We start from the raw sequence: 13254 nt of genomic DNA, 5'->3' as shown, positions 1-13254 counted from the left end.
TTCTAGAGAGTATAAACCAAGTCTATCGAGTCTTTCTTCATAAGACAGTCCTGACATCCCAGGAATCAGTCTGGTGAACCTTCTCTGCACTCCCTCTATGGCAATAATGTCCTTCCTCAGATTTGGAGACCAAAACTGTACGTAATACTCCAGGTGTGGTCTCACCAAGACCCTGTACAACTGCAGTGGAACCTCCCTACTCCTATACTCAAATCCTTTTGCTTATTGCAGTAGATACTATCATATTATAATCTGTACTTATTAAATTAATTTTCCAGTTATTACAGTGGTATCAGCTTACTTTGTGCAAATTGGTTGCTCTGTTTCCTAGTTCAAAGTGGTGATTATATTCAAGGTATTTCAGTGGCTCTAAATTGCCTTGGATCATCTGGAAAGACTATATTATCTTCCCCAAATTCAGTCAAGTAAATTTCAGTTTACACAGAAGGTTGTGAATCTGTGGAACTCTCTGTCTCAGAAGGCAGTGGGGAGAAGGCAGGAACGGGGCACTGATTGAAGATGACCAGCCATGATCACTGAATGGCGGTGCTGGCTCGAAGGGCTGAATTGGCCTATTTCTGCACCTATTGTCTATCGTCTATATATCTATCTTCTAACTAATATATAAAAGTGTGTGCCTGTCGCCTGCCGTCCGTCCGGCTGCCTTTCTACCTTTTGATTCGTTTCCATCGTGTGATGTCACAATGCCCAATGCTCGCAGATGTCCAATCACAATGTCCAATGCTCGCAGATGTCCAATCGGAATGGATCCATTTACATGGACGGCTGCCGGTTGCATTTCTTCCTTTGATTCACTGCAACTCCGAAACCAGACGCAGCATCGCCGACATCTTTTCCATTTTGGTAGAGACTTCACTTTTCTTTCTAAGTATCCGCTCCTCATTACATTTCATCGTGTTTAAGTACACGTTTTTAATCAAATCCTCCTCCCCCCCCCCCCCCCCCCAATATTTCAAAAATAAACTGGCTTCTCACCCATAGAAGCAGCACCAGCCCCAGCCCCTGGTGAACGTTCCATTGTGTGATATCACAATGCCCAATGTTCACATATGTCCAATCGGAACTTAAGAGGGAGTTAGATGTGGCCCTTGTGGCTAAAGGGATCAGGGGATATGGAGAGAAGGCAGGTACGGGATACTGAGTTGGATGATCAGCCATGATCATATTGAATGGCGGTGCAGGCTCGAAGGGCCGAATGGCCTACTCCTGCACATAATTTCTATGTTTCCCTCTCCTCACCTCTCCCTCTCCCCCCTTCCCTCTCTACCCCACCCCCTTCCCTCTCTCCCCCCGCCCCCTTCGCCCTACCCCTATGAACCTCTTCCACCACTCCCCCGTCCCTCTTCCACCACTCCCGCTACCGTCCCTCCCTCCCCACTCTTCCACTTCTCTCCCCTTCTCTCCTACCCCCTCCCTCTCCTCACCCCTCCCTCTCCTCACCCCTCTCCCTCTCCCATCCCTCTCTCCCCCCCCCCCACCCCCTCTCTCTCTCCCCCTGCCCCCTTCCCCCCTATCCCTCTGTCTGTCTTCCATCACTCCCCTACCCCTCTCCTCCTCCCTCCCCTTCCATTTCTCTCCCCCCCCCCTCCACTCTCCCTCCCCACTCTTTCCCCCCCTCTCTCCCTCCCCCACCCTTTTCCCCCTCCCTCCCTCTTCCCCTCCCTCCCCCCCCCCCCCCCCTCCCCCACATCTCTCTCTCCCCATCCCCCCTCTCTCACCCCCTACCCCCCGCTCTCCTTTCTCTCCCAAATCTGTCCCGTTTTCTCCTCCTCCTCTCCCCTCCCTCCCCTCTTCTCACACCCCCCTCCCCCCCCCCCACCTGTGTTTTTGGGGGGTGGTTACTGTGAGTGTTATGCCGCCCCCCCCCCCCCCCCCCCCCATATTTCAAAAAATACTGGCTTCTCACCCATAGAATCAGCCCCAGCCCATGGCGAACGATCCATTGTGTGATGTCACAATGCCCGATGCTCACATATGTCCAATCGGAATGGATCCATTTACATATGCCTTTGCAGGAGCCCCAGCACCTGATGAACGTTCCATTGTGTGATGTCACAATGCCCAATGCTCAAAGACATTCTTGCCATAGAGGGAGTACAGAGAAGGTTCACCAGACTGATTCCTGGGATGTCAGGACTTTCACATGAATAAAGACTGGATAGGCTTGGCTTGCACTCGCTAGATTTCAGAAGATTGAGGGGGTATCTTATAGAAACTTGCAAAATTCTTAAGGGGGTTGGACAGGCTAGATGCAGGAAGATTGTTCCAGATGTTGGGGAAGTCCAGAACAAGGGGTCACAGCTTAAGGATAAGGGGGAAATCCTTTAAAACCGAGATGAGAAAAACATTTTTCACACAGACCCAACCCCTCTCCTCCTCCTCCCTTCCCACTCTTCCACTTTTCTCCCCCTTCCCCACTCTTTCCCCTCTCTCCCCCCACCTCTCATCCCCTATGATCCAATTGTGCTTTATTGTCACATATGTAAAGTACAAGTGCACAGTGAAATTATTTTCTTACAAACAGTGAAATATTGCCATACCATTCTCAATAAGCAGTTGCAGTAAAATAGTCCACTGAGCCGCGTGCAAGAGGCGCCATGTTTTAATGCCACTTTTGCAAGTCCAGTCCACACTCCAGTTATGAGCAGTCCTGTTCCAGGCAAGCCGCAGGCTGCTGCGGGCCTCCAGCCCTCGCCTTCCTTGGAGGTGTGGATCAACCAGCGAACCAACTTCCCTTTCCTCACCCGTCCACTGTTGTCTCCTACAGCTGACCTCGAGGGTGTGGTAGATCCAACCACGTTTCCTTCCCTTCTCCTACCAGCCTCTCCTCCCGTCGCAGCCATTGTCGTCATCTCCATCTTCCCAGTCTCTGGTCTTCCAGGGTAGGAGCCGTGGTGGTTCGTCGGGCTTCCCCTTCCAAGTCGAGGTCTACCGGACCCTTAGAACGTGCTCTGGCTTGGTGGCAACCCCTTGCAGGCCGCGGTCCAGGTCTTGCGTTCTGCCACGGTCCGCCCTGGGTCTTGCATTCCGATAGAAAAGATGGATCTTGCATAAGTATTCTTGCTTAAATTTTGGATGCTTTCACAAATTTAGAAAAGTTTGTGAAATTGAATGTATTAACTAGTATTTCATCCTATGTCCATACTTGAAAAGAGGGTTGTGATTTGGAAATGTGTGATATGGATTAAGAATCTTATTTTTGTGAATAACATGCTCCAAGCGTAAAATAATTGCAGGAAAATTTAATAAAACAGAAAATAACATCTGATTAGAATTTACTTTTCTTCCACTGCTGTCTCTTAGGAAATGTGTTGCAATGTGGAAGCTAATGTTTAACCCTTTAAGATTTTATTTTGATATCACAATCGATCTCGCACTGAGTGCGTATTTTTAGAACTAAGTTAAGAAGTATCTTGCATGCTTCAAGCATAAATCAAAAGAAAATGCTATAAAGGGCAGATGACATAAATTGATTGAGAATTTAATATTTTGAGTTGATAACCTTGGTAATTAACTTGGTTAATTTGAGAAATAAAATAAACTTACTGAGTATTTTTGCTTTTTTATATAATAATAATAATAATAATAATAATTGCTTTGTGTTGCTACCTATATTGCCCTATTGTAGTTTTTTAAACAATGGAAATATTATTGTGGTGTTAAGACATTTCAATGTGGCAATATTGGAGGACTGCAATGTGTGAAAGAAAATTGCAAGAATGGGCCCTCTCCCGACATCATCAAACTCTGGGCACCAATTGTAATTTAAAAAGGTGTTCAAGAAGGAATTGCAGATGCTGGAAGATCGAAGGTACACAAAATTGTTGGAGAAACTCAGCGGGTGCAGCAGCATCTATGGAGCGAAGAAAATAGGCGACGTTTTGGGCCGAAACCCTTCTTCAGTCATTAAAAAGGTTCTCACTTTGACTAATTGAGTCACTTGAGGAAAGAATGGAATCTACTCATGTTTTGGACAATAATTCAATTTTGTACACGTTAAAGTTCTTCGCTCAACACTCCAATTAACTATTTCATCTGACACTGTATACTCGGGTTGTCCGTTCTTGCAATTTTTCTTAATGAAGCTGTGTACTTATTGCTGTTAGTTTCAAGTAGCTATTGCACTCGATAAGTCCTGTTTTTTTTAAATGGCATAATTGGGGTTTGCATGAGTGCTTCTCAAAATGAATATATCTATAGAGGCATATATTGTATTCTGGGAATATTTACGGAATAAATCTTGTGCCCCAAACAAACGTGCCATTTTGACAGTGGTTAGCAGATTTAATGAGGATTTTAAACTACAAAAAAAAGCCTGATTTTCCCCAAGGACAAATCTTTGTGCCGTAATTTAGGGTTTTATATTGCACAGTTGGATGGTGCCAGGATGAAATATTTAGTAGCTAGTAAATCTTCGCTTCCATAATATTTTGCATGTAATTTGATGTATTTGATGTTGTTTCAGGTCACAAATCACAGAGGGAAGAATTGGATTCTATTCTTTTTATTTTTGAGGTAAGAGTATTAGAAATTGTTGAATGTTAATGTTTTATTTTATAAAAGGGTTTATTTATTTGACATCTTGAAACAAACAATGTTTTGTTATTGTCTATAATGGTCAATCATACTGATGTTCTTTCTACCATTTTTTCCTTTTTCAATATTGTGCCACAGTTGTTTTGTAATCTTTTCTTTTTATTCACTTAAAATAGGCATTCAAGTGCTTGTCGTGTTATTTAATTTTGTTGACTTTGTTAAAAGATTCATGATACTATTCTTCACCTAGTTAATTTCCCACGGTATTATGTGCAGAGCTTAGAGATATCGTTGCAAATTATGACAAAAGAATGGGCAAAAAAGTGTTGGGGGCAAGATGTCATTGACAGAACACGATTAGGAGGAAAGAAAAGGAGTTCAGTGCCATGGCAGAAGCAAAAAGTTCCTTAGAAGTGTTGAATCAAATCAATGTGAGCTGAGAATAGAGCATAAACCAAGCCATCATTTATTTATTTGCCTCTGTACTCCACAATTTGAGATTTATAATAGAAAGACCCAGATGTGGCTAAAGTGCACATTGTCAGATTTTAATAAAGGCAATTTTTATACATTTTGATTTTACCATCTAGATATTACAACAGTGTATATACATAGCCCCCCTCCCCCCCCATTTCAAGGCACCATAATGTTTGGGACACAGCAAAGCCATGTAAATGAAAGTAGTCATGTTTAGTATTTGGTTGCATATCCTTTGCATGCAATGACTGCTTGAAGTCTGAGATTCATGGACATCACCAGTTGCTGGGTGTCTTCTCTGGTGATGCTATGCCAGGCCTGTATTGTAGCCATTTTCAGCTTATGCTTGTTTTGGGGGCTAGTCCCCTTCAGTTTCTCTTCAGCGTATAAAAAGCATGCTCAGTTGGGTTCAGATCGGGTGATTGACGGGCACTCATGAATTGATCATTTTTTAGCTTTGAAAAACTCCTTTGTTGCTTTAGCAGTATGTTTGGGATCATTGTCTTGCATTATAATGAACTGCCGGCCAATGAGTTTTAGGGGTAGGTAAGGGAAAGGAGAAGTGTGAAGGTAGGGGAAAGGAGAAGTGTGGGAGGGAGTGGAGGAGGAGAGAGGAGAAAAGAGGGAGGGTGGCGGAGGGGTGGAATGTTGGGGGTGAGGGGAAATAAGCCGCGCCTGCGCAGTTGGGGCTATGTGTGAGTGGTGGAATATTGCGGGGGAACGGGGCCCAATATCTAACTATACATAACTAACACTCTGACCTTGTTATCTTCAAGTTTGGCGGTCTTTCTATTTGCGCAAAAATGGTTTGCAATAACGCTACGATTTTTCCGCAGTTCACTCGCCGTTCTGTGCTGCGAGTGCGCCAAGTTTCATTCCGATCAGTTGAATCATAATAGTTAGCGAGGTTTAAAAATCTTAAAAACTGCGCTTGCGCAGATCGATCTCTTCTGCCAGTCGGCGTCGCGTGGATTAGTCTTTTCCCTTGTAACTCCCCGGGACGGTCTGACCCTTCCTGCTCCATCGCGTATTTACTGGAACTGAGGGTGGCCAGCAGAGGTTTCCATCCGGACTTGCGGAGGGACCCGAAGCAGCCCAGCCCCGCCTCAAGCAGCAGCCCAGCGTGGGAGACCCATGCCCGCCCGGAGTCGGAGATGTCGCCAAACGGAAAGCGGAGACTCTGATCCCGGCGGAGGAGAAAGACCAGCGCACGTTGTGAGTCCCCATCACACTGCCAATTCCAGCCACTACCCCTCTGGTCCTCCTCGCTGGACCCTCCCCTGTGATGCCCCCCTCTCCCCCATGGCTCTTCCCCATCTTTTCTCCGAGCCCACTCCTTCCCCCCCACCCCCCGCCCACACTCATGCACAAACACCCCCGCCCACACACACCAGGGATGTGCCCTGGTAGGCAGTCATTCGGCTTTAAAAAAATCTTAAACGGCGCATGTGCAAATTGTTCTCCTCTCCGTAGGCTGTCAGTCGACTTTTACAAAGTCTTCAATACCATATGTCTTAATAAATTACCGTATTTCCCAGCAATGATGACGCACCCCCATTTTGAGGTGCTAAATTTTGAAAGAATTGCTGGCGGGACATAGAATTTCTCACACTCAAAAAAATAAAAATAAAGAAACAATTCAATTTGCCCAAGGTATCCAAAATTCCTTCATTCTGAATATCTGAATGGGTGGGGGGTGGAGGGTTACGGCAGGTGGGAAAAATGGGAGCACACCGGGACAAGTTGAATCAGTTGTGATCTTATTGAATGACAATACTAGTTCAAGGGACCAATTGGGGGGGGACAGTTCCTTTCACAGCATGTGAGGAGTCTGGCCAGGGTTAAAGTTGCGGGGAGGGCAGGAGTGTTAATGTTAAACAGAGTTCTTTTGTCAATCTAAAGTCAAGAATACTTGACTCAAACGCTTGTAGCTGTTGAAATCGATTCTTTATTCAGCTGTGACTAGTCTCTGAACTTTCCAACGCAGATAGTGACTGATACAAATCATGGCATTTATATAGGTATTAGACATTTCTGATACAGAGGGTATGACAAACTAGTAACCAATCATCTGAGTCCTTCTGGTGATTTACAACAGCAGGCACATGATTCTCCGTTCTCTGGCCTCATTTTACAACCTTCGTTTGCCTGTGGTTTAACTCTGTTTAGAATTATTTTATTTCAACGAAGCAAAACCCCAATAGGCTCAATTATCAAAGACCTCAAAATATAAGATACATATGTAATATAAATGATCACGCAAAAAGTCATACAAACAAAACACACTTTCCATACCAAGAAGAAAGATATTTCTACAAATCTAAACAAGGTCTAATGTTTACAATCCTACTTAGACACAATACATTTCATAAATGGTTTCACTACAATTTTACACAGTTTAAAATACTATTACCCTATGTATTTAAAACATAAATTATATGAGTTCGCCGAATTACACAGCTTCTAAGTTAAATTCAAAACCCACACACACCTCCCAATTCCAAGCATGCATGGGTTGTAAATCTGTCAACTTAATTGATAAGTGTTTTGTGCCAAGATACAGCTTCATTCTACATTACAGCCTCCCCTTTTCCTGCTATCTCTGGGAGATGGATTTTCAATCTCTCTGCAAGGCCTTTTACAAATATTACAGTACACAGGGTTAAATTTACAACTTCAAACCATTACCTCAAAAGTGCAACTTCTCGATCCCTTACCTCAACCTCATTATAATTTAATGGGGTAGCGTTGCTGGTTATAGAGGAGATTAAAACAATAGAAAGGAAGGACATAAGCTTGGAGGATGTGGAATCGATATGGGTAGAGCTGCAAAACATTAAGGGGCAGAAAACGCTAGTGGGAGTTGTGTACACGGCCACCTAACAGTAGTAGTGGAGTTGGGGATGGCATCAAACAGGAAATTAGAACTCCGTGCAACAAAGGTAAAACAGTTATAATGGGTGACTTCAATCTACGTATAGATTGGGTGAATCAAATTGGCAGGGGTGTTAAGGAAGAGGATTTCTTGGAATGTATGCGGGATGGTTTTCTAAACCAACATGTAGAGGAACCAACAAGAGAGCAGGCTATTCTAGACTGGGTATTGAGTAATGAGGAAGGGTTAGTTAGCACTCTTGTTGTGCGTGGCCCCTTGGGCAAGAGTGACCATAATATGGTTGAGTTCTTCATTAGGATAGAGAGTGACATTGTTAATTCAGAAACAAGGGTCCTGAACTTAAAGAAAGGTAACTTTGAGGGTATGAGACGTGAATTGGCCAAGATAGACTGGCAATTAATTCTTAAAGGGTTGACGGTGGATATGTAATGGAAGGCATTTAAAGACTGCATGGCTGAACTACAACAATTGTTCATCCCAGTTTGGCAAACAAATAAATCAGGGTAGGTAGTGCATCCGTGGATAACAAGAGAAATCAGGGAAAGTATCAAAACAAAAGATGAAGCATACAAATTAGCCAGAAAAAGCAGCCTACCAGGGGACTGGGAGACATTCAGTCCAGCAGAGGAGATCAAAGGGCTTAATTAGGAAAGGGAAAATAGATTATGAAAGAAAACTAGCAGGGAACATAAAAACTGACTGCAAAAGCTTTTATAGATATGTGAAGAGAAAAAGATTAGTTAAAACAAATGTAGGTCCCTTGCAGTCAGAAACAGGCTAATTGATCATGGGGAACAAGTACATGGCAGACCAATTGAATAACTACTTTGGTTCTGTCTTCACTAACGAAGACATAACTAATCTGCCGGAAATAGCAGGGGACCGGGGGTCAAATGAGATGGAGGAACTGAGTGAAATCCAGGTTAGCTGGGAAGTGGTGGTAGGTAAAATGAATGGATTAAAGGCCGGTAAATCCCCAGGGCCAGATAAGCTGCATCCCAGAGTACTTAAGGAAGTAGCCCCAGAAATAGTGGGTGCATTAGTGATAATTTTTCAAAACTCTTTAGATTCTGGAGTAGTTCCTGAGCATTGGAGGGTAGCTAATGTAAACCTACTTTTTAAAAAGGAAGGGAGAGAGAAAATGGGGAATTACAGACCAGTTAGTCTAAAATCGGTAGGGGGGAAAATGCTAGAATCAGTTATTAAAGATGGGATAGCAGCACATTTGGAAAGTGGTGAATTCATTGGACAGTCAGCATGGATTTATGAAAGGTAAATCATAGCTGACGAATCTTATAGAATTTTTCGAGGATGTAACTAGTAGAGTGGATAAGGGAGAACCAGTGGATGTGCTATATCTGGACTTTCAGAAGGCTTTTGACAAGGTCCCACATAAGAGATTAGTATGCAAACTTAAAGCACACAGTATTGGGGATTCAATATTGATGTGGATAGAGAACTGGCTGGCAGACAGGAAGCAAAGAGTAGGAGTAAACGGGTCCTTTTCACAATGGCAGGCAGTGACTAGTGGGGTACCGCAAGGCTCAGTGCTGGAACCCCAGCTATTTACAATATATATTAATGATCTGGATGAGGGAATTGAATGCAACATCTCCAAGTTTGCGGATGACACGTAGCTGGGGGGCAGTGTTAGCTGTGAGGAGGATGCTAGGAGGCTGCAAGGTGACTTGGATAGGTTGGGTGAGTGGGCAAATGCATGGCAGATGCAGTAGAATGTGGATAAATGTAAGGTTATCCACTTTGGTGTCAAAAACAGGAAAGTAGACTATTATCTGAATGGTGGCCGATTAGGAAAAGGGGAGATGCAACAAGACCTGGGTGTCATTGTACACCAGTCATTGAAAGTAGGCATGCAGGTGCAGCAGCAGTGAAGAAAGCGAATGGTATGTTAGCATTCATAGCAAAAGGATTTGAGTATAAGAGCAGGGAAGTTCTACTGCATTTGTACAGGGTCTTGGTGATACCACACCTGAAGTATTGCGTAGAGTTTTGGTCTCGTATTCTGAGGAAATACGTTCTTGCCATAGAGGGAGAACGGGGAAGGTTCACCAGGCTGATTCCTGGGATGGCAGGACTTTCATATGAAGAAAGACTGGATAGACTCGGCTTGTACCCGCTAGAATTTAGAAGATTGAGGGGGGATCTCATAGAAACTTACAAAATTCTTAAGGGGTTGGACAGGCTAGATGCAGGAAGATTATTCCAGATTTTGGGGAAGTCCAGAACAAGGGGTCACAGTTTAAGGATAAGGGGGAAGTCTTTTAGTACCGAGATGACAACATCATTTTTTACACAGAGTGTGGTGAATCTGTGGAATTCTCTGCCACAGAAGGTAGTTGAGGCCGGTTCATAGGCTATATTTAAGAGGGAGTTAGATGTGGCCCTTGCCGGCCTGCTCACCTCAGGCAGTGCTCTCCGTCTGAACATATCTCACCTACCGCTCGCTGGCCTCCAGCATTTTGCATTTATGTTTCCGCTGTGTTTATTTTCCTTTAGCTATTGATGCAGATGCTACATAAAATGCTTCTGAGATATCCTTTTATTTTAACCTTGGTAACCTTGAATGCATCTTAACTTTTCTTGTTAGAAATTAAATTAAATGTTTGGAAATTTTGAGTAATAAGCAACAAGCATATGTAGCTATTCTCTTATGATCTTGGTAAGTTTTAGTCCATTTGAACTCACTGAAGTACATTCAAACTAGTTATGAGCATAAAGTATAAAATGTAGCTGGTTTGTACATGGCAAACTACACACGCAATACTGTGATGACAACGGGGTAATCGTATGGTTTTCTTCTTTTGCGAGATTTATTTGGAAATAAGAAACGGCTTAAAATGCTAAAGGTAATCATTAGCTGTTGGTAACGGTGCCAGGGAATTGTTTATATTTGCAAGATGGGACATTTAGTCTAAGTTCTCATTTAAAAGATTACACTTTTAAAGGTGTTGCATTCTTTTATTATTTCTTTTAGACCATTAGCTTAGACTTTGTGCTCAAGTCTGTACAATGAGACTTGAAACCACATCTGCACCTTAAAGTGTGCTGGAAACTTAAATGGAGCCAGCATCATTAGATATTTTTTTTAAATGTATTTATAATGTATCCTCAGATTACTGTGTTTAAATAACGTGTATGAAAGATGCCTGTAATATTTATAACCAATATTGAGATGTGACTAAGTAGTAACATTTCAACATTTGTGGCATGTTGGATTTATTTTCTTGCTTGAAACGCTCAGGGGTGTTTTTTTGGGGGTTTTTTTTAATTAGCTGAGTCTCCTGCTTGCCTTCATTAACAATATTCAAGTTGAAGTGTTCAGTGTAACCATTAAATATATTCGTGAGGGCTATGCACCAAATGTAGCGATGGTCTTTAAAAAAAGCGCCGGAAGCCTAACTTCAGAAGTTTCACTCATTAATGATGGAAATGTTAAAAGTAGTAATCATTTGTGGGCTCCGAGTAATGTTGCTAATTGTTGCCATATAAATGGTTTGGGCTCTTAAACCAACGTTACATTATGATTTTACAGATAACAGTTGCTCAGAAGGACCCTCTGTATAATCTGGACAAATTTGAATTGAGTCCCCAGAGTTTAAGATTATATTTTTTTTTGAGTGCTGTTTCTATGTGCTTTTACTATGTAATTATAAATATTTTCCACAAAACAGCAAATTCATAGTTTTTAATAAACTGCCTAACCACAGTTTCTGTTTTGAGATTTGCACTATTGAATCTACCTGTTGCTTGCTGCTTCATTTTAAGTCCTCGATTATAGTTTTATGTTAAATTAATCAAAAACTTGACATTCACATTTCTGTAGTTTTTGTTGGTAAGACTGTATGTTTCTAGTAGTAACTTGCTAGTAATGTTTCTAGGAACAGTTTTTTTTCTGGAAAGAGCAAACCTTGATCCAAATTGAACTCTTGTTTTGCAGAAAATTTTGCAACATCTTCCAGAAAGAATTCAGACCAGATGGCAGTTCCACAGTATAGGTGACCTGACAGTTCCTTGATGACTTATTTGCATGAGCATTTACTATGTGGAAAAGATAAATATTTTTTAAGTCTTTTGCAATAGTCTAATGGGCTTGTCCCACTTAGGCGACGTTTTAGGCAACTGCAGGAGACTATGCGGTAGTCGCCTTCATGGTCGTGAAGAGTTCCCACATTCTGGAAACTAGTCGGCTTCATTATGGTCGCCGTGAAATTTTCAACATGTTGAAAAATTAGTGGCGACCAGAATGAAGCCGCCATGAAGAGAAGCGAGAAACCTCGTGCCGTTGGTTGGTCGCCAGGTCGAAGGTTGTCGTAGGTTGTAGCTGGTGCTGACCGGTGAATTTCATTGGCTTATTGGGGGAGACAAAGATTTATGCCGAAGTTTTCAGAACCAAGGATATGTTAATGTTTGCCGAACGGTTATATTAATGTCTGCCGTGTATCTCTGGCTTCTTAAAAGTTGTCTCCATTCCTTTCCCCCCCCCCCCCCCCCCCCCCCCCCCCACCAACCCCCCCCCCCCCCCCCCCCCCCCCCCCCCGCATCTAAAGGACTTGGGTCGTGGTGTGTGTCCCCCCCCCCCCCCCCCCCCCCCCCCCCCCCCCCCCCCCCCCCCCCCCCCCCCCCCCCCCCCCCCCCCTCCTCCCCCCCCTCCTCCCTTCCCCCCTCCCCCCCCCCCCTCCCCCCCCCCCCCCCCCCCCCCCCCCCGCTTGCCCTGTCCCCGCCTGCATAACGGGCTGGTGAAGGAAGCGATGTGTGTGTGTTCCACTCTGACAGTCGCCGATTTTTCTGGCGAATACCAGCAACTTGACAGTCGCCGGCAGTTGCCTGAAAAATCGCCTAAGTGGGACAGGCCCATAATTCGTACATATCCCTAAATAATGTCAATACTGTAAGCGCAAATTGCATTCCTTCATTTCGTCACAATGAAAATTTCTGGCTAAGATTATTTTTTAGGTAATTCGTTAATACTGTTGATGACTAATCAGATCAAATGTATGGAGTTGTTAATATGTGTATTTGAGTTTTTGTAGCGATTGATGAAGGAACATTTCTTGCTGTAAATCTATTTTGTTCATTTACTATATTTCTAGAATTTTCATTTTTCAGACATCTTTGGATCAAATGCTTAAAGCAGCTGTATTGCGATAAAGTAACTGGAGCAATTCAAAAAGTGATATTTAAATTAATCAGCTACTCAATAGAAAGCAGGAATTTTAAGACTCGGGTTTTTTGTATGTGGTGATCTTTCCTTTTCCTTTTGACAATAAAAATAATGTCACAGGGTACAAAGGTCACCAAGACTA

At 43.2% G+C, this 13254-nt stretch overlaps 1 protein-coding gene across 5 annotated transcripts in view; it reads left to right on the top strand.

The window, feature by feature from the left end:
* Positions 1-13254, top strand: part of ralgapa1 (Ral GTPase activating protein catalytic subunit alpha 1) — a 148484-nt gene that overhangs the window by 13419 nt on the left and 121811 nt on the right. For all 5 annotated transcript variants that reach the window (XM_055640527.1, XM_055640526.1, XM_055640529.1 and 2 more), the window contains exons 3-4: positions 4487-4536; positions 11889-11946. In XM_055640527.1, coding sequence (XP_055496502.1) covers positions 4487-4536; positions 11889-11946 — 108 coding nt within the window. The remainder of the gene's footprint in view (positions 1-4486; positions 4537-11888; positions 11947-13254) is intronic.

This window comes from Leucoraja erinacea, chromosome 9, assembly GCF_028641065.1.
Source record: "Leucoraja erinacea ecotype New England chromosome 9, Leri_hhj_1, whole genome shotgun sequence".
In the NCBI taxonomy this organism is placed as follows: Eukaryota; Metazoa; Chordata; class Chondrichthyes; order Rajiformes; family Rajidae; genus Leucoraja; species Leucoraja erinaceus.
The sequence above is the reverse complement of the archived record's forward strand: the minus strand, read 5'-3'. Positions and strand labels throughout refer to the sequence as shown.